The 22,567-nt window shown below is 43.7% G+C and overlaps 1 protein-coding gene across 8 annotated transcripts in view; it reads right to left on the bottom strand.

Moving 5' to 3' along the window:
* Window positions 1–22,567, bottom strand: part of LOC107222045 (transcription factor Sox-2) — a 314,756-nt gene that overhangs the window by 5,716 nt on the left and 286,473 nt on the right. Inside the window, exon 3 of one of the 8 annotated variants that reach the window (XM_046731976.1) lies at window positions 17,797–17,893. The exons of 6 other annotated variants lie outside the window; for them this stretch is intronic. In XM_046731976.1, the coding sequence (XP_046587932.1) occupies window positions 17,842–17,893 (52 nt within the window). In that variant the 3' untranslated portion in view covers window positions 17,797–17,841. Of the gene's footprint in view, window positions 1–17,796; window positions 17,894–22,567 lie in introns of those variants that run through there. One more of the 8 variants, XR_006902930.1, reaches the window with a different exon arrangement.

Raw genomic sequence — 22,567 nt, 5'->3', positions numbered from 1 at the left:
TTTCTTCGCAAGCTCGAGAAAACTCGATCGAAACACGCGCCATCTGCGCAACCTAGGGGAGAACGATCTTGTTTTTTTTTTTTTTTTTTAACAAATTGCCAATTACCCTAATGGATCTGTCAGAGTTCTGGCTGTTACAAAATCGCGGGTTTTCGCAGCTGATAAGGTGAATAATTGTGAAATGTGTAATAAAGGATCTCGCAAATCTGGCAGCGAAAAAGTTGTCGGATGTTATGGTTTTCCTAAATCGTAGTAAAAGCTTTTCAGAATTGATAGCCTGAACTCTTGATGAAAAACGTATCTAATATCTTCTTTTCTGTGGAAAAGGATTATCTGGGTATCGAAACTGGTACCCGCGAGGGAGGGGGGGACTATCCTTGAAATCTTGCCAAATGATCTGAAACCTCTGAAATTTTTGAAACCCTATAAAATTTGGTAAAATCCATTGAAATCATTTGAAATTTTTGAGATCGTTGAAACCAGGTGAAACTTTAATAGTATCATTAAAACCGAACATTGCACCGAAGAAGAAATACGTTCATAAAAATTATCCAAAAACGGAGAAGTAAAAACGATTTAAAAGAAGTTTCGTATCACGACACGTTTTGTACACCTTTTATTTTTACTCCTCACTTCTCTTACCGTATAAGACATTCTAGGGACAGCAATGATTCGAGAGGAGCTCTCGAAAAAGGTTTGCGAAGCTGAGAAAATGAGAATGAGGAAAAGGAGAGGCTCGCCTGTCTCAGTTCTGGTCTGCTTGTCGGTCGAACCCGGCTTACGGTAACACCAGCGGCAGTCTGGCTGCAATTTTATTATCCAGCTAACCAGGTGGGTGGTGGAGAGGGCGGCAGCTTGGGTTTCCAATTTTCTTTCCTTTCCTCCCTTTCCTTTTTTCCGCCAGGCGGGCAGAACTCAATCTATGTCTCATCGCGGATTACCAGGATTTCAAGAACGGGGCGGCGCGGTCGAGGAAGTGGGAGTGCCTGCCAAGATCCCTTCAATAAAATGGCCTCTATCCAGATTTCTTTTCTCCTCTTCATCCTCGGACTTTATTCTCATGCTTCTCAAAGAAAATAACCTAATATCCGTTACAGCTGACACTGCGAGCTCGTAATAATTGAATCCGGCGTCGCATTTTTGCACCCTTTGACAGCTTAGTTTTCAGCGTAATAATCATAGAAAGTAGCGCAGTTGTCGAGGAATTATTTACTCGATGACGAAGAGGTGTTTTTCCGTGATGAGCTTGGCCACCTCCAGCTTTGAAACTGTAAAATTGCTCTGGAAGATGGAAAAAGCAGACTGGACGATGGCCAAAAGAGTTGGTTGGCGGATTTTTTCGGTCGTTGTCGGACGGCGATGAGCCGTAAAATGAAAAGGTTCTATCTATCTCTTTCTTTCTCTTTCCGCTTAACTCGCCGAACAAATCCGCGTGCTATTGGAAATTCGTTCTGATCGTAGCACAGAGAGTGCCTAACTAAATCCGCTCTGAATCAATCAGCGAGAAAAGGTCCTAATATAACGATTGAGGTGGAGCGACACGCGCTGAAGAGGGGCTTCGGCGAGGTTTGACGGCCAGTTACCACGCACGGGGCTTCTGCGCAATAAAATCAAGCTGAACAACACTAGGCCGGGAAAATGCCGTGTCGTTGGAGGTACGAACGAAGGTATGGGTAAGCCGCGACACGTGTACGCGCGCCCTCCTCCAAAGGCAAACCCTACAAACGCTAGGTCTCACCGACATCAAAGCACTTTCGGGTTTCATCCCTGAATCGGTGCTCTACAATGAACGATCTAACGTTAAAAGATAATAATGCAATTTGACTTTCCCCCAACGGCGACGCAACACTCGGCATCGGAACTTGCCGGCTCTTCGGGCGGTCGACAATTGGTACCGCATCCGGTTTTCAAATCTATTTCACACGGACGATTTGTTTCAAGGATTCAGTGTAGCCGGACAACAAGTGTGCAGCAGTGGATAAAACACAGATGAGAAGAGGTACTGGGAGTGATTTGTGCGCCGTGTTACGTTTATTTCCAATTCGAGAAATTCGAGAGATTGCAGATGTGCGTCAAAGAGATGACGGTTGCATCGGAAGAGAGGCAAGACGCGGCACTCTAGTGGTCTAATCCTCTTAGAGAATCCATAAAAAAAAACGTATCCCGCTTCTGTGACGAGGAGAGAGAGAGAGAAAGAGGGAAAGAAGGAGCAGGAGGGGTACGCGATGCAAAATAATAATCCGGGAAATAATTGGCGTAAGAAGCTTCCGCGGGAACCGGGCGCCACATCAAAGCGAATCTTCTTTTTTATCCGACTCGATCTCGACGTCAATTTCAATGATTAATTTTCAATTGCGACTTAATTATGTGGGAGGCTAAGCCGTAACTCGTCCGATTGAGGAGGGTGCAGGTCGGGGGCGGCTGGACAAAAAGAGAATGTCGCCGCGTTTCTAGCTCGGCGAATAAAGGACGCCCTGACCGCGCCGGGGGTTGGATCGTCCGCTGTGGCGAGTTGGGGGAGATGATTACACGAGCCTCGTGATTAGATGGCCCGGCCGGTCCTTGCGCCATCCTACGTCAACGTATAAACCGCACGCGGTGCGTTGTTACGTCACTCGATGTGCATTCAACCCGGATACGACAACGAGGGACGTAAAAATGCAGCATAGTAGGTATTACGGTAATGAAAATCCCCGAACGTTATCTTGGCTCTTCAATCTCAGCTACCAGGCCCCAATCCGAGCTTTTCATCCGAGGCCCACGCGGCTCGATGTTACGGCTCAATTTCCTTCCTTGTTGGAACCCAACGCACGTTAATCGTCCGGAGCTCTACGTCGAGTATGAAAATATCAAACGAGCCCACCCACGAGTCTTTTTCCGTCACGCGCTACACGCGTGCATCAGGGATCAATTACTCGATGTCGGAGGATGAAGATACAGAGAAGATCGCACGGTGAAACGCTTGGCCGCTTGAATGACCGCGCATGCGCGAAACAATCGAGATCTATTGGCCGGCGTGATCGTGCCGCGGTAATATTTTCGTCTGCAACACAGGGGAGCCAACTTAATCCAAACGGGGCGTGAGATGTCAAACTCACCCGCGTCAAGTTCACGGGCGGATAGAAATTATTTCATTTTGTTGCGATGACGCGGAGCAGTCATCACTCATATTCACCCAGCCTTACCGAATCACGATATGCTTGATCTGAAAAAGTTTGCTTTGCTTAATTCACAAGATTTTCACGAGATGAGATTGAAAGATATGAAGCTAGTCGAGGTCAGCAGCCAGCATGAAAATCCGACAAAGTTAAATCTGCTAAGTTTCACAGATTCAACTCAGCACACGCTACGTGAAAACAGTCTTCATCGACTTTACAAATATTTTTTGATCCCACTATTTACTGCCAATCAACTTCTTACGAAGAATAGAGGCTGAACAGCATGGAAAAACTTTTTAATGCCTTCATGTTTGTTAAATTAACTTAAAACAATCGGCTGTTTCGTCATATTGCTAATCCAAACCCTCATATCGGACTTCGAGTAGCGAATGACTGCGAGACTTGTGATAGGTTGAAAACGATGAGAATTATTTCAAGTGATGAGAGGATTACGGCAAGTTCTCGCCATCTTATAATTGACTACGAGGAGGTTATGGCTATTTCCTCCACGCCATTGCGTCACAGCAAAGCTGCGGGTTGTTCGGCGACAGAGTCGGCTGACAGGTGCCGAGTTATTGCCTCTACGACGACATAATGGGAGGGGTCAGCGATATCGTACAAGCATGCAGAAACAGGCTTTGGCGGGGCGGGTCTTGTCAGTTTGGTATAATTAGCGATCGGTAATCAACAGGAATCGGGGGGCGAGGGATGGTGGAAGGCAAGTCGAAGCGAGGCGAAGCTTTTGCGACAAGTTAATAGCTGGTTAATTAATTTGATTACAATAATACAATCGATATGCCTATACACCCCGCACCCACCAGGATTTAGCTTTGACGTCGTTATGGCAAGGATTTGGAGCGATTGATTTTAATTAAATTAAATTAACGATGCCGGGTTCGCTTTGTTCGGTTTTCAAAGACAACGGTGCGCATACGTATCCAACGCTGATTGGCCGACGGCGCGTGGAATGATGACGATGATGACGATGATGATGCGGACGAAGCGCGAGCTTCTGAAGAATTTTCATGTTTTATAATTGATCAGGGATATCAGATATCACCGAGTGAGTATCGAGTTTGGTTGGGAGAAGAGGGTTTGTACACAATAGCTAATTTGAGATTGCGGTCGCGGACATTGTTCGATCGAACGTCAGACAATTTTGCCTCGTTTCACCGGCTACATGGACAAATACACCAAACTGCGCTTTTCTTTCCCGTCAATCACCGAGCCTTCGTTCGAATTAACGTCGAACACAATTAGACGCGACGGAAATCCGCCTCGAGCTATAATCTGTAATGCATCTCGTTGAATTCGTAAAAGATCGGTCCACGAACATGAGCCAAAATTAAACACATGTCGGTATATCGTTACAGATGGGTAGGTACGTAAAAATTAAAATTTTCATTTCCACAGTGATCGTAACAACTTACTCCTTCATTAGTCAGAAAGTCCTTCGCATCTATTACACCTATAGCGGTGAGTTTGTTCTAAGCACAAGCCATTATGCGAACGTACCCGACAGTTCGTTCTCCCTCGGAATGTCTTCTTTAGAAACGCGTGTGTGATATATAAGATGACATTTTTTGGCAATAAACAGTCGCCGAGAACGGTCTCGAACCCGACCCTGGGCGCAGTTAGCGGAGGCATTAGGGGTGAATTATTTCGGCAACCCGGGAGGAAAAAAAATCACCTAAATCACACCCTACTGCAGCATCGTCCCGATGCCGACGGTACGCCTCGATTGCCCGTCTCAAACCCCTCCGAGATCTTCCAACTTGGGTTAAACCTCGGAGCAGTATTGCTCTTCACGCTCTTATACTGGAATATCGGAGGTTGTCCTTGACACTCTCCACTCCACGCCAGCAAATTATCGGCAAGCGAAACTACATTTTGTAATGTTGGATATTCGGATTGTAGTTTCAGTTTCCTATCTACCAGCGTTGAACTTAGATTTTCCCTAAAGACTCCCGATAAGAAGAAAAGTAGTCGTCTGGTACACTAGATAAACAATGTTGAACACACAATTCCCCAATATTCCAAACAGCTAAAAGTCAGTTTTCGCAGCTGATCCGATCCAAACCGAAATCCAGGAAGAGAAATCTTCTCGCGTAAGATTCATGATCCTAGTTCCTAAACCGGAATAATTTTACTTCTTTTCCATCTTTCTCTTCATCTCTCTCTTCTTTCTCTCTAGTATTATTATTTTTTCGTTTTATTTTTATTTTTTTTTTTTATTTTTTTTTTCACTTTTCATCCATCTCGGGGAAAATAAAACAAATCCTCGAGTAAAAATTGCTGGGAAAAGAAATTACTTTCTCTTTTGTATTTCGGTATCTCGCGCTCGGCAGTGGGTGCCGCTCTCACCGGGTGCTGTTCGTTGGGCATCCGCTGGATGCTCAAGGGCCGCGAGGGAGATTCGAGGGAGGTTTATCGCGCTCATCCTCATTAAAACCGCCCCCTTCAAACCCTCCCCCTGTCTTTCCGTACTACTGCCTCTGCCCGTTACCTTTCCCTCTTTCCTCATCATCCTCTCTTCGTTCCTCTTCAGCGTTTTCTTCTGGCTTCGCGTGCTCCCCACACTTCCTCATTCTCTGCTTCATCGTCTTCTTCTACTTCTTTTCGTTCTGCTTCTACCCTACGCCAAGTATCTCCATTGCCGAGCTGCAGTAGCACGCTCTATTAATTAAAAACGAGGAGCGCATTCCCCGGCAAAATACTGGTCAGCGGCGGCGGGGGAGACGAAGAACAGAATTCGACGAAGCTAATGACGCGGATTCATTTAATATGTTCTTATTTGCACCCTCGTTAGGGATCGCGGTTATTAAATAACAAGTTTTTCACCCTCGAGGGCTTCGCGTACTCGTTATATAAAATCAGTACAAGTATACAACGTTTACTAAACACATAAAAGTTTCGTCGCGTATTTCACGGACAAGCACATACTTTCTTGGCTATTCGTTTCATACCGTGAATCTTTCGATATCTTTTTTTCTTTCGCGATTAACGACAAAATTGTCAAATGCGTAACCAAAGGATTGAATTCGCATAGTTGTGTACTTGAAGCGTTGATCGATAAAGCATGATTGAAGAGAATCTCGATAATAAATTAACAGATCAATACTATATTTAGCTTAGATTTCACAGTTCCATACCCTCAAATAATAAACCAAAATTCAATGTTGGCTTCTCAAATATTAACGATTGGTCTTCGATATCATTGACAACTCGAGTCTTTATGCAAGCTGGATCCATCAGATTTTTAGATGCGTGAATAAAGTATATATAATACGAATGCTGCTACGATTGCAGTCTCACACTTCTTCAAGATCCTTGAAATTCGCAAAGGCGGTTATTTTCCCACGCTTATCCGTTACGACGATCGTTGAAAGTGTTGAAAATCGCTGCCGCAATTGATACTCAGAATTGTCAAACTTGTCCGTTATCGAAGGTGCGGCTTACAACTTCGCAACGGCGTGAAATTCAAGGTGAGGTCCAGACGTCGGTAAAAGGAAAAAACAAAAAAAAAAAACAAAGAAAAAAAGAAAAAAAGAAAAGAACGAGCGTCGTCGAGAGAGCTCCTCCATCGCTGTAACAGCTGGAGCTGGTCGACGCGCGGAGAACGAGAGAAGGAGAGAAGGAAGGAGGGTCGGGGGTGTTGGCTAAAACAAAGGGCCGGTCCCAGGATGGTCGATAGTCTGTAGCCGCCAATCAGGCGAGACCTGGAGCAAGCCGCCCTCGCGACGTCCCGAACTACCCCAGAATCCGAGAGACGCGCGTCGAGCGGCCCCCGCGTATCCAGGGCGACGGCCGCGGCGAGGGCTGCAGCCTCGTCAGCTGCGCCTACGACGACCTCTGTCAATTTCGGGACCGGAAGTCGCTGGGCCAGCGGGAAAACTCTCGATTAACGACCTTTTGGAATTTTACAGTGATTCCGTCAAGTCGTAGGGAATTCGTTGATTTCTTCACTTGTCGCGAGTTGAACATTGATGATGAAATTAGCAGTGACAGAGCTTCTCGGATCGTAGATATGGGTTTCGCACGGAACGTTAGAAAAAAAAATATATATATATTTCGGGGTAAGGTGGCTCGGGGGCGTCCATGGTTTTACTCTTACTAGCAGACTTGTTTACACTCAATCTAATCACTGATAATAATAACAAAAATAACAGTCTTGATTCACTAACAATGCCTCTATCTGTAATATGTATATATAGTCTGTATCTGTTCCACTAACAATTAACTATCGCGTACAGGGAGATGCGAAAACGAGTCCATCATGCCTCTGCGTTTCTTTACCGATTTATAGCTCGGTTCCAATGCAACTGCCATTTAAAAACGGCATATTCTAGGGCTGTGGCTACACTGTTAAAAATTTCTGTACGGAACTTCTTACAATGTATTAGAAGATTTATTCGGATACGGAACGGTGAATTCACCATACATTTACTGTGTATTCAATTTACGAACGCAATAAATTTACTACAAAATTTAGTGAAATCAAATTACTTTTTTTGTGTTTTTCCCTACAAATTTTAGTAAAATCAAAAATTTTCATTGTAAATTTCAGGCAAGTGCGTAGTAATTTACGTTGCTGCGCTGAATTTGTAAATTTACACCTCTTTTGTACAGTAAATGTGTAGTAAATTCACAATCATTTTTAACAGTGTCCGTTCAAGAAAAGGGTCTATGACTAATCTAAATACTGACAAATATGCTTAGACTGAATATGAACGAAATGTTTTTCAATATTATAAACATCACAGCGCGAGAAAGCGCGTCCAGAATATCGTGCACCGACATATATATATATATATATATATATAAATTTGGTTGTGTTGACTTAAATTCCGTCCTGGCAATGAAATTTCAGGGTTAATATAAATCCGACCAAGCGTCATTTTCAACCAAGAGGCTTGGATCATTTTATACTGTGCGGGCAAGAAAGTGTTTTTTTTTTTAATGTCTAAGAACAGGTTTGACATCACAATCTTATAGATTCTGTAGCGATACGCAGCGAAATCATTTTACAAGGATTGAAAAATGATTGTTTAATTGTTGTAACTGAAAGAATTATCGTTTGATTGTAATTTATGATACATTAATTAGGAGTCAGTTCAAACAACGACAGAGAAATATTTCAATGTGAATTGACAAGCTGATTCAACCTTATCAGACCACGAATGATTTAGTTCTGCTGATTGTATTAGACAGATGCCTGGAGCGCCTACTAATAACTGTTCGTTTCACTTCTCTTGCGAGAAAGGATTTTCGACTTGTCACAGAGAGTATTTTGCCAGTAGAACAACATTTTTTTTTTGTAGATTTACGATGTAACATATTATTTGATAGTGGTAATCAATTACTAGCTCTCGTGATTTCGTAAATTTGAGTAATCTTCATCCACCGAACAGATTTAGCGAATTGCATGAAAAAATTTACTCAAATCTACCAGAGGGTATTCAATATTTTCATAATAGCATGAAAAACGTATTATTTCATTAAACTGAAAGAATTAAAATCGATATTTCGTATGTAAAAGTATATTTTACTCGATTGAATTTTTTTTTACAATTTTCAAACAAATATTCAATTGATTTTGGTATTTACAACCAAATATTTTGTTCTCACGAGAAAATTTTCTACAAAAATGCGTCTAAAAGTTGATTAATAAAAAGAAAAAAAAAGTTATCTTTGAATGAACATAGAACATACAAGTATGAACGTGTGTGAACAAAGTGAAATAAAATTTAAGAATTGGGGGTTTTGAGGACACTGGAAATACCTGTTTAAAATCGAAAATCAAAAAATTTGACCTCACGGATCCAAAGAGTTTAACCTCCAGATATCGAGTTTCATTAAATCCGCACAACGTACTTGCGATTTTTTTCACTGTACTGGATCCACCATTTTGGATTCTTAAACTTTAAACCACAAATTTCCACATTTGAAGTAAATCGAAGGTAACGAAAATGTTTGCTCCAATTAAATGAGTAAAAGCCATCTTAGTTACGTATTATAGGTTTGTTAATATGCGCGATAGAGAAATATCACTTATACTATACGAACCTCATTTTTCATGCACAACGTCGCTCCAGGCTTATATAAGTCGCGTGTTACGTAACGCCTGTATACTTACAGGTCTGGTTATATAAATCAGCAACGAAGGGCGCGTAGACTAAAGACAGTTAATTATAATACTGGCTTCAAAAAGATTAAAACACCGCGAAACTTCCATAAAAAATTTCGGAAAGGTGACAAGTAACGTTATAAATCAAATACAAGCCGAAAAAGCCTTCGTTAGCAACAGTTATAGTGTTAATCTTACGAAGGCAGAAGGTTTCAGACACCGGAAAGGTAATCAACCTTACTCTTGACTAGCTTATGCAAAAATTAAAGAGAGGAGGTCAACTAGCTAAGAAATAGACAGAGAAACGCTCGCGCGAAGTAGATTATTGTCTCTAATCTGGTCGAAATAAAGACTGGCCCACAGTCTTGAAGATAAGGTACTTGAGAAATTTCCTTTGAACATCATCCATCAAAACATCTCACAAGCATTGAAATTTCAGGAGAACATGTGAAATGTTGTAAACAAATTAGTCACGTAGGTAGTCATCTATCACGCATCCACCTTATACCGAGACCAGGGGTGAAAATCTGCGGCAGAGAGTAAGGCGTATGAAAAATTCATATTTCTACATCGGGATTTTACACGTCAACGAGCGCATCCCCTGCAGCATAGCCCAGTGTGCGAAGGCGTCAGCCCAGAACGATTCGCTGCATTCGGTGCAGCAGCGACCCCATGTGGCATAAATCCCTGGGGATGTTCGATGCGCCCGTTCGCCTGAACAGTCACTAGCAAAAACAACGAGACTTGCTATAATCCTCCGAAGAGTCGACGACAACTGCGAGTATAATTATCGTAACAAACAAGACCCTGGATGCTTGGCCTCCACCCGAGTATTCCACCGGGAATTCAATCATAATACGCGATTTTGTTATCGCGGAAGATCTTACGCTGTGAAAATCCCCTCGATCCGTACAGCCATAATTAAGTGTATACCTACCTAGGTACGTAACGCTTCGGGGAATTGCCTTCCCGTAGCAATTAGTCTCGTTTTAATACCCGCCTTCAAATTTTCAAATAACGCGTTCGTACGTATCAGCGAATAATCCCTACGCGCCTGAATGTGAGATTACGCATACAACATATATATAATATATGTTTTCCGCGGGGGCGGGTCGTTCGTTCCTCTGCCTATTCTGTTTGTCGACATACATCTACCTGCAGCGCCGGTTGGAGAAACAAATGAATTTGAAATAACGAGTTGCATGACTCGCTAAGTTATCAACGCGCTCGGGCGTCTGATTGGCACAATAGCCGTCATCGATGAATTCTGGGGAGAAGAGGAGGCGTTCCGCGGGGGAGGCTTGGGGGCGGTCGAACGGGGAAGAGGAAGGTTCTCCACCGGCACCCGTGGTAGGTAATTATTTTTCCGAGGGTGAGAACTTCTGTCTCTGACAGCTCCGCCTCCCGAGCTCGACCTGACGGAGACGAGGCACTCCGCGTTTCCAGTCGTCGAGGGCTCCCCCGGAGACAAAGACAAACGTCACCGGCAAGCATCTCAATCCGTTGGCTGGTCCGGTCGACCGAGCCCGACAACCGGATATGGTCTTCGGGGCGTGCCGATGTCCTTCGTTTCATGCCAGAATTATTCCACTCGTGCGTCGATCCTCTCATTCCGTTCCGTTTCGTTACGTTTCGTCTCGTTTCGTTCCGCTTCATCGGGCGAACCTGCGCGAGGCATCACCAATACCGCAACGTTGCTCAATCTCAATTTGCGTAAGACCATCCGGAAATAGGATTTACTGGCAGCCCGTCATGTACTCTCGGCGACAATTTTCAGTCTTGTCGATTGTGTGAACCGTTTCCTTACTCCTGCAAATTACACGATTTTTATCCATTGGCAGGATGTCTTCGTTAATAGTAGGGTAGATTTCATCATTTGTAGTCACTGCACCGTTTATGGTCGTCTTTGTAAAATTACTCGATGTATGACTAAACTGTCCGACGTTGAGTAAGTTTTTGCGAGAAATTTTTCATAGTTCACCGTTTAATCTGTTGTGTTTACGTAGATCTAACGATCAAGATCTCCGTATCGTTCGTAGCCACAACCTCAGATTACACGTAATAAATATGGCTACACAATGAATAAAATAATGGCCACATCTGGTACTAAGTTGACCAAAATCGTTACATCTATATTATATACCCTGTACATTTATAACGTTCATTAGGTATTAAAACATAATTCAGACGCTGCCTCACTGTAAAGACTCGCTGAATGAGGTTTCATCCATGCACGGTCTTCTAAAAATTGCGTATATGAGTACCGATATTACTTTCACCCGGTTGACTTCGAGGGGTGCTTTGATATCGAATAAACTCTGACTGCATCACGGCGATGGGGATGAGACGAAAGGAAAGGGGAGTGATTCGATAATTTGAGCTGCGTAATCCGCTGCTCGATTAGCCAGCCTCTTCGGCTGGGCTTTTTCTGACCACTGGCTAGCAGCGTTTCCAGTTGACCGTTTGATCGTGGGGTCCGCTCTACTTTATATCACAGAGTAGTTATACATAAATTTAACCATGGAATCCAAACCGCTTTAGTCACAGACGAATGTGTCTCTTCCAAGAATAAATTGCTTCTTTACCGACAGAACGATGCGAGAGAAAATGAATAAATCCTGCAGTGTATCAAATCCTTCGTAAAGTGCCCCGATCTTTTTCTTCGCTGTATTTTAATCATCCGGATAATTACCGCCGTAAGAAGTAGGGTCAAGAAAGGTATCAGAGACAGCAAAAACTCAGCGGCGCACGCTCCTTGCATTATGGTTATTCGCGATACTATTACGAGTTTATTTGGCCGTTCAGCCTTTCACTAGGAGCAGGTACAAAAATTTCTCCCATCAATATTTGATTATATAAAGTACGTCGGGCAGGGCAAATGTCCCAACTAATTTTAGCAATAAATTAGACCGAGCATCGTCTGGGCCGTTACAAGAAGTCAGTGCTATGATATTTTAAGTTCCTCTCGTGGCTGCTGACGAAAATCAATCTACTTTTTATCGTTCGTTCAGAGCTGCAGCAGCGTGATCAGGGACTCGCGTGGACATACATGAAATATAAAACAACCATTCTCCGTACCGTTGACCTCAGATATACGAAGTTGCCCCGGGCAGCGATGAAATATTACCGAAATTAATACAAAAGTTAAGGCACAGCTATTTTTATTTATTATTGTTATTTGTATATTCTTTCTTCTCGAATAGACAGCCTTACGACCATGCGGTTCTTTGAAACAAACTATAAAATCAACGTGGTTCGACGTAACTGGCTCTCGAAAAACAGGCAGAGGTTCGCATTCATCCATTTTGTGAAAAACGATCGTAGATCTAAGCGCAGGAATAAAATAAATAATAATAATCTAATCTGAAAAAACTCGTTGCAGCAAAAAAAGCAGAAGACGGGAAGGACTTGCAAATATCCCAATATATATCCTTTTACCAATGTTTTACCCTAATTCGGAGTTTCATCAGGGCCTTAACCAAACGGCCTGCAGCCTAATCATCGAAATGGTTTCATAAGTAACCGATCCACAGAAAATGATCTTAATTATTTCAAGATGGGGGCAACTATTACTCCTATAGAACTTACACATAAATACCTACGAGGTCGTTAATGGTTCTACGGGCACGCGATGACTGTGCTAGAACTGGGCTGTAGTGGCAGTTGAACTTTGTGTGGGTTCAATTTCTGGCATCAATTAAAAACTGACACGAAGCGAGGAAAATGGATAATTATCTAAACCACGGGGTTATTGCGATGTGCAGCTTCTCGTTTTCGACTCATTATCATTATTTAAACAATCATTGCATATAAAGGTGAATACTGATTTTAAGTTCATCAATTCCTTGTTGCAAAAAACTCAGATCTTATTTTTAGTTATTCAGGCTTATCTCTCAAAAAGGGTTTTTTGTTTATGCCAACTTGAATTTAGTTAGCATCAGTTGCACTTTGTGAACGTTTATTCCCCACAAAGTTTCACCAAAATATTTGCTTTCGAGTTTCGAAATAAAAATCGAATACATGGTGAAACATCTCATAGCGGTCAGTCGGATTAAGGATCGGATGAAAGATTAGAGATTATGGAGGCGAGGCGCGAGGTCAGCCTGATCCCTGGTACACAGAGCGAGCGATTCGGTCCTGCACAAAGCGTTCGGAGGGCCGAAGAGAAGTACGGGGCTCGCCTCCTTCGCCCTCAAGCTCGAAAGCTCGTTACGAGGAGTGACTTGGCAGAGCCGCGGTTTCTACTAGCCGAGAATCGGTCGTCCGCGGCAGCATCTTCCTCTTCCAGCAGAGCCTCGGATGGACAGACTTCTCTGCACCGTCATTAGCACCAGGCAAGAACCGACCTTAATTACTAAATACACGGTTACATACCCACCGCGCAATCATTTAACCGCGTAATCACGTGGCGCGAAGACACGCGGATATCCCTGCGTGTGACTGGGAGCTCGGTGGATCGCCCGCTTTGCTTCGCGCCCCTCATTACAGTTATTCTCTGCGGTTTATTTGATTAGCGAGGCAGCGCCACGTCGGGGGGCCCCCAGAACAGGATACGGGATCATGTACTTTCACCAAGGATCGGAACGTTTACATCAGTGTCAACACAGACGAACCGAGATGGATAAAAATTGTTGTAAGTATGGCCCGTTCAAACGCCGATGCATTACGAAAGCTAACACTTCACAAAATGACTTTCTTGGTGTACACTCTTTTTAGTACATTGAATGCTCATCAACGATGGAAGAAATTCACATGAGATTTCATCGGTACTCATGAGCGGTGTACACTAGGATTTAAGGGTTGGTGACCGCTCCTGAAGATCGGTGAACACCTGACTTCAGGACCTCGTGACTTCACCTTTGATTGACTTTGTGACTTCACGTGACTTTACATGACTTTTCTTACAATGCAACCCAGGCTTTTCGAATGGATATCCACTCCGGGTCTAGACTTGCTCTTTCTTGCACGAAGTTTTCAAATTGCTCCGACACATTAGAACAGTTTATGAAACTGTAAGTCGATAGTTGTAAAATAGGTGGGAACGAATCGAGTCGTTCGGCTAGCGGGTATTTCATTACCTGTACCTGACAACGGTATATATTGAGCTACCGGGTTCCTTTCTCAGCCACAGTAATGATTACTTATGTACCAGCGATTCACCACAGTCGGATATAGTTTAACGAAGAGCGACAGGGTCCAGTGTAATTTTCGATTAAACTCAGACGTGGCGGCGGTCGCATTTAGCCCCCCGCAGTGCGGCGGCAAACCCGGGAAGCAGTCTCAGGGAAGGTGGCGGGACGGAGGTTCTTGGAAGCTCTGCGTATCGGTAGAGGACACATAATTGGTCGCGCAGCGAGTCGCAGGATCGGCATTGGTAGAACGTCAATCGCCGCCCAGGGAGAAGCATTACTTCGCAGATATTCCGGTTTCTCAAATTCCAAACCGCAAACTCTAATCCGAGCCGGATTTGTACAAATAAAATTTCACTCCTCGCAGAACCGCTAACGTCGAGACTAATTCAAGCGAAGAATTATTGAAGAGCATGAAACAAATTGAAATGTTTTCACGTTTGATACGATGAACGCTCCAGGGTATGTATCTGAAACAAATTCCAATCGATCAAGCTTGATCGAAAAGTCTAGTAACTTAAGGTCTTGGAGTAAATTAAACTTGTTGAGCGATTAAAAAGCACGATGAAAGTTGAATTTGAGATCAGATATTCTACTGATATATATTCGTTGATTATCAGAACTCAGAGTGAACAAAAATTTTGAGACTTTGATTGACCTTTGTTGATAAAATATCCAGATACTTGGAGAACTCTACGGATGTAACGAACGTAATCAAAATTTACTGGCGATACAATGTTCATCTGTCACTAGGCGAAACAAAGAATTCGTTTGGAAAATATCCTCTACTGGTGACGCAGAGTCTGAATTCCCGAAATACATAATTCAACTTGTCATGATGTGCGCTTCTCGTGATACATACGGCACTATCACATTATAATTGTCTTCTCAGCTACGGTAAATCTGACATTAGCGCGTATAAAATAACTTTGAACCGTTACAAATTCATTAAATACTTGTCTCATTTCATTATTATTTTCTAAAGAAAAAGTAAGTGGCTCTAGCATGATCCATGGGTACCTCGATACCATTGCTGTTTTTATCTAATAGGTACGAAAATTGCCTTTCTTCAATATGTCCTCTAGGCGTGATGTCTGATGGACTAGTTTCAAAAGCTAGTTCAATTTGATTTTGGTGAAACGAAACAATCTAGTCGTAGGTATTTAATCCATCCGCAATTCCGTTTCAGAAAAATGGCGTCACATACAAATTAATATAAATTCGCGATCCCTAGAAAGGCAACGATTCATTGGGATGTATAGAACAGGGAAAGGAATTCTAGGACACCTTAACTAGTAAATTATGCAGAAGGAATGAAAAAAATGGATAAGTGAATTAGTCAAACGTGAGATAAGAAATGGTGCTAACTCCGCGTCGCTCATTCTGCGAATAAAATTATACTCCACGCCTATCATAAATACCCGGAAGTATTTATTAACGATAATAAACGAGCAAATGGTTGAGATCAAAAAAAGGAATCAAACTAATATTGTAACACTTTCTAATCATTAACTGATAGCCGGCAGGGACTTAACCCGTTCAATGGAAGATTTAAAGTAGCAATTTGTGCGCCGGTATAACGGACAAAGTAACTTTCTGCGGCATTTCTTCATCAAAGTCCCAATTGAAACGCGTAGAGTGATACACTTTAGTCTGCACGTACATTCAGACATGTTCAAAGTGAAATACCAAAAACGTATAAAGCGCAAATTCAGTTCAATAAAACAATGAATTTTCAATACAGGAACACAGGAGAAAAAATGAAAAAATTCTGTACAGGTTAAGAGACTGCATCTGCTCCATAGGGTTACGCGATCTTCATAATCCGTATCAGGTGTGTTTCGTGTTCCCTTAATTACTCTTCAACCGGAGGTCAATTAGTCTCGGTTGGTTTTCGGGTGATGACGAAAATTTCGGTACAGGTAGCCGAAGTCTTTCAGGATGCTGGATGTAGCCTCCGTTAACTTTGACGAGTCAATCTCACCTCCTAGAACTCAGAAAGGGATCGTCGGAGGCGGAGTTCTTTCCATGAATCAGCGATATCTCGCAGCACCGTCACAAATGATGATCGGCGAAGTCGAGCCACTGCGGTGTAAGTTTCGCCGCAAGTTCGTCTTATTGGTAAAAAATAACGCGAAATAAAATCCCTGTCTGATAATGAGGAATCCGGATATCCTGCGGTGGAATCCTGACGACGCAATGATCGTCGATCGCATCACCGTCACCTGGAGCAGGGTGACTCGAGGTTCACCGAGGCAATCAGGAGCGATTTCATAGCCGTCAAGTTCGGGTGGAAAGTGTGCGTCGAAAGTGGGGTTGGAAGGATGAGGTTGCGCATTCCAGCATCGTCATCGGTTATCCTAGAGTTTCCACGAAATTCAAATCATTACACCCGCGCCTTTCGGTTTCACTTCCAGCTCAAGGATTTTGTTTCTTCAAACAATAAAGTCAGTGTAACCCTGTGTGATTTTGGTGGTGCTTTCACTCACTGTCAAATTGTTCAGGTAGTTGCCACGAGTGAACAAGTAAATGAAGCTGCTGCATGGACACTGAGGACGGGTATGTAGGGACGGTGTGAAATTATCTGCTCCCCCGGATATCGACTGCAGACTCGTTGTCGCAATATTGGGGCGCCCAGCCGGTCCTCGCAATTACTGAATCGAGAGGGTTATGACTTATGTGACGTCGATAAATAAAAATTTCGACGATATACCCCCGCAGGTAAAAACCGGTTCCCAATATGAGTGATATTTCATTCTGGCCGCTGACGCTGCAAGTGAAAAAGCAAATACCTACTTCTTATAATGCAAAACGACATAGATAGATGCGAATTAAATTCAGTACTGAAACTTAAATTCCCAAGACTCCGGCGCGTAGAAAAACATGAAAGGACCAATGAACTAGCTTCAAGCTTGTACTGTCAATCATTTTGAAAATTGTTCGGACCAGGACAAATCCCATTTTGTTTCATTCATTCATCCAGACTCCTAATAGACTCCCAACTTTCGGCAAACTCGACTCTCTATTTACGGACTGCTACTGCACGGATAATCGGAGAACTGACTTGTTCATGTACCTTGAGCATTATTCTTTATCCTTTCCCGATATCGACACATCAGACTTGTGCTGAGTCCGCAGCTGCGCCTTGCGCCTTTTGGTGATTTAGTGGCGCGAATTAACGACCCGTTGACACGCCACTCTGTAGCATCGGGTTTAATCAGGCACCTACTTCTTGCCTTCTCTTGATACCTACTCAGGACACTGGCCGTCGCGATCGTGCTACGAAAATCTACGTCTAAGAGTCCTACACACAAGCACGTTGGTGCCAACTATTAGCAGATATTTCACCCTCCTCATAAAATTAACCCAGTCTCAGACTCACCATGAGGCGCGAAAAGGCCAAGGCGAAGCTTACAGGACTTAGCGTTCACGTCGGCCAGGACTCCGGGACGCGCGCGCTGCTCGTGGCCGTCCAGTCCCTGCAACACAGACCATAAACTCGGTTGAGTGGTCTCTTATTTCATCGTCAATTGACCTATATTCTTTCTCTCCTATCATTCTTTTACCCCATCCACGAATTGCTGCTCTTATTGTAATATTTGTGGTACGATTTGCAAGTGGAACTTGTAAAAGTATGAAGAAACTGATTCAAAGTTTGGAAACTTCTTGCAAACAAACCTGCAGACTGAAGCAAGGCTTAGTAGTGTAGAAATGGTTGGTTTATAAACACACTGCCAAAGTCGCCTGGGGACCCGAAAAACGAAAAGGTAGCAAGACTCAAAGGGTTCCAGCAATATCGGTGGGTGTCTTGTCACCATTCGTCACGTTCACACCGTTGCTTACAACCTGAAGCCGATTCCAAACTGGCCGCCAGACGGAGCACCCGCCGGAAAATTTACGAGCACCGAGCGAAGTTTAGTATCTGAGCTGATAATTATTCGCAACAGGTCCTCCGTATCGGGAGAAGGGGAGGGAAAAAATCAATGAAATGGCTATGTTACAGGAATAGGATCAGAAACAACCTTCCGACAAACTTTCAGATATAGTCTCTTAAATAAAAGTGGGGTATAGACTGAAAGAGAGTGCGAGAGGTGGAGAAGGCAGGATACGAAATAGTCCCCGTAAGCTTTTAGGAATGATTGTCTGAAGGCCTGAATCAGACGTCTCTATCTATGCATGGGGACGCGTCGACGCATATATCTTAATATCACCATGACTCGAACCCGGCGACTTCACTCCCGAAGTCACATACATCAAGCCTGACTCGACCTCGGCTTTGCCCATCTCCTGGTACCTGGTCTCGGCCACGGAGAATCGGCGCACCTTCGAGTTTGTCCCGATGATAAATCCGAGCTAGAAAACCGTAGGATTTATGACCAAGAGAAGAGTGAACTACGGGGTCCGTTTGGATCTCGCCGCTTTTATTAATGCCACCAATTTACTAATAACGCAACAATGCCCAGTGGATAACTCACTACCTTAGAACATTGATGTACAAGAAACAAGTTGACCCCGGTGACTGGATTAGGCCTCGGATAATCGGCATCACTTTAGGCCCGGTCAGTCGAATATAATCATTCACAACTAAGGAGGGTATCAGCTTTGACCTAAGCTGTCAGTGCTAAAACCACCAGCGATGCAAATCTCTTTTCTTTTCTATAGAGCAAGTGTCGGCGGATTTTCAAAAACCATTTTATAGAATAAAAAATTATTAGATTACATTTTCCTTCAGGAGTAGCAGTAGGACTGTATAACGTGAGGGTGAAAAATACCAGATTGTATGCATCAGATAACGTTATACAAATTAAAATAAATGAAAGAGTTGTTCACGTAGAAGACTGCGGTGGATCTCAATTATCATAATCCATTCCTCCGAGAGGAAATAACAAACAGGTCCGCAATCTAGATCTGGTTAGGCAGTGGAGGGTTCAACAGGAAATTAAAAGAAGGACAGATAAAAGAAACGAGCAAAAAAGGAATTCCCTCTAACCAAGAAGAAACTTCGAATCGCCAGACACCTCATTGCACGCTTAACACTTTTTAATTGAACAACGGGTCAAACTACTTATACGCAAGTTGTTGACAAAGTCTCCCAGGCCCTGAAACCCAAAATGCTTTTACTTTACACACATTTCTCTGTTCTGAACACTGACAATGAGATAATTAGTGCAAAAAAAACTTTGCAATTAAGCTGTTAGAGTTCTACCGAGTAACGACGGGACCCCAAGAACTGTGAAAAATGGAATTTCGAGTTTGTAGATATTTAGGTTCAGCGTAGGTATAGGTTAAGCGGGAGGTAATTATCTGGAAAGGGAATAGCAGGTCGGCACAGCGAGACGCGGAAAATGGTGGATGGGAAGCAGGGCGTCACGACGTTAGTTATTACACAGTTCATTAGAGGAGCGGTCTGCCTGCGGCTGCACTGCCATCCGCAAGGCGGGAGAGGAGGAAACGCGAGGTGAAAAAAAAAAACTGGAATTAAGAGTCAGAGTCAGAGTTAGACTTACTCGCGCTCTGGGATAAATTCACCGAAGCACATCACGCTTTTGCGCCCATTATACAGGTATCATTATATAATGCCAACTTTTGGTACGAGACCGATCAATACAGATTTTCAGCGGAGGAAAAGAGAAAGGTGAAGGGGGTGTGGGGCAGAAACAAAAAGAGGATGCGTTGGTTCATACCAGGCGTCGCGACGCTTGTATAGTATAGCCAACGAGTAATGAGCGGAACTTCAATGATGCCCAACAAATGAAAAATCTGCTTCCCCTAATTACCTGCCAGCTTTCCTTCCAATCCACAATGTATTATCATTCTCTCCATGCGCACACGCATTCATTTTGCTGCATCACATGTATACCATGTACACATGGTTAAACACCTGGACGAAGATATAAATATTCAGGGTAGAGAACATTTTGAGCCACCGTCATTTTCCAAGATCGGTGTAAGGATAGATCAACAGTGTCCGATGTATTCAGACTCGGATTCTTTGCGGGTTCAGCGATCCTGACTAATTTCATATCGCGGCTAATCTGGGAATGGAAACTGACAATTATCGTTAATTGATGCGAACAATGGGAACTGGGAGCGAGGATGAACGGAATACCGCGTAGTGGGAGGGAGCCGGTAGATCACTCTTTCATCTCTTGGGAGAGCGCAATTTTCGTACCAACGGCCGCTGGGCAAAATGGGGTAAAACAGGAACCAAAGGGACGGGCGCTCGTTGTTGGTTGACGTAGCATACCGACGTCACAATCCCATTACGCTCAAATTCAAATCACCAATGTGCAGCACTGCCGGGATTATCTTCAATCTGCAGCGAATGATCAGCTCCGCAGCGTCACGGCGCAAAAAGTAGTGAAATACGTGACAGCCTCGAAAATACTTTACTCGCGACACTGATTGGGTGATTGGGTTGGGTTCCTCCTGAATCGTGAACCCATCATTGTCGAGTACGCTGGTCCAATTCACGAGCTCGTCAAACGTTGCACTTTCGCCAGTTACACAGACGGGACTGATTAATTGCGGGTTCCAGTCGGCGGAACGTCGTTGACCTGTATTTGTCCCCGGGCGAACCAGCGGCGCAGTTTTTATGGATTTCGCCGGCCGACGAAAGTTCCGGGGGACGGTCTAGTGTACGCCTCTCACTGTCCCGTTGCAGCACAAGCGAGATGGACTTCCGTTTCCTGGGCACGATTTCTCGAGCGGTGAAATTTCGCAACGTGAATTGGACGATATGCGCACAGCGATTCATGACGTCCGACTGACTTTGATTTCCCTACACAAAACCTCCTCCCGAGAAAATACGTAGGCAAACATAAAGATTCCATCGCGTTGGTTTTATGTCTCTTCTCAGCAGAGGGGTTGATTTTTTTCTCTCTCTTTTTTACCCTCTTTCTTCTTTTACTTCAACAACACCGACAAGGATCGTTGTTAATACGTGATTTGGTGGCAATTAAACTGAAGTGGTCAAAGCAAACAGCGATCAGGAAGAGTGCCGGGTACCAAAGTTTGAACTGCAGGGGCTCCAAGGGTGACGGCGACGACGTAGGAGAAGAGGAGGGAGCACACGTCAAATATTTACCCCATCAAGAACACACGCTAGTCTATTGTTCACCCGCGCTACTATGTGTAAATTTAATCTCCCTACGATGCTGTCCCTATAATATACGCCCAGACAAGTATACCGCGGCCAATGTGTATAATATATTATAAAAATGTAGACAAAGTTGGTGGACAACGCTTCAACTCGAGCCTAGGCATCTGCATATCAGCGTTTGTCTATGTTTAGTTTCAAAATTCGTTCACTGGGATAGGGATATGGATCGGGGACGCCGGTTGCAGAAGCAAGAACTAATTCTGCTTGTCAATAATACCAAGTATTCTCCAAATCTGAATGAGTTTCAAATATATACTTACGAGAATATGAAGTATGATAGTTGAAAATTAGTGATTTCCGAGGGATTTCCAGTGCATATATATCGTAGACTTGAAGATAGATAGAGCATTCAGTAGAAATTGTTGGAGTCAATAAAGAGAGGTAACATTGTCTCACTCTTTCTCACTTGCGCTGGAGGGACTCTCCACTATTTACTTGGTGCAGACCAACAGAACCATGTGTCAGCGAAAGACGGAACTACTTTAAAAGAAGTTTATCTCGTATGTATGACGACTTCGATCCAAGAACAGGCAAAATTCTTTCTCTCGAGCGCTCCGCATCCACTTCAACTTTCAGTCATATCTTGTTTCTTCTTCTTATTCTTACAGCGGCATTGAGTTGCAACTGCCAAGAGAGCTGGAGGCGAGCGATGTGGGATCAGTTGCGTGTCACGCGCGCAGGTGTCCCGGCATCACATCGACTCGCTGATCACGACTGAGCCCAGTATCGTGGGGAATTTGCTGACTCGTCGCGATGGGGTCAACCCCGTGGTTCATCCCGGTGACATCTTCATCTCTCATCAGTACCCCGAAAGTATCCTTGCTCTCCCCCCTTTTTTCTCGTCTCCTACATGCCCGGTCACTGTGCGTGCTTAACTGCCGCCTCTCGATCCTTTGTCGGCTTATCAAGAGCCGGGCCCCTGGGATGGACACCTGGACATTACCTGACATCGCGCCGCCTTCGACGTCTAGATCGGACCGGGGAGGCTGTG

The sequence above is a fragment of the Neodiprion lecontei genome, chromosome 2 (genome assembly GCF_021901455.1).
Source record: "Neodiprion lecontei isolate iyNeoLeco1 chromosome 2, iyNeoLeco1.1, whole genome shotgun sequence".
Classification (NCBI taxonomy): Eukaryota; Metazoa; Arthropoda; class Insecta; order Hymenoptera; family Diprionidae; genus Neodiprion; species Neodiprion lecontei.
The sequence above is the reverse complement of the archived record's forward strand: the minus strand, read 5'-3'. Positions and strand labels throughout refer to the sequence as shown.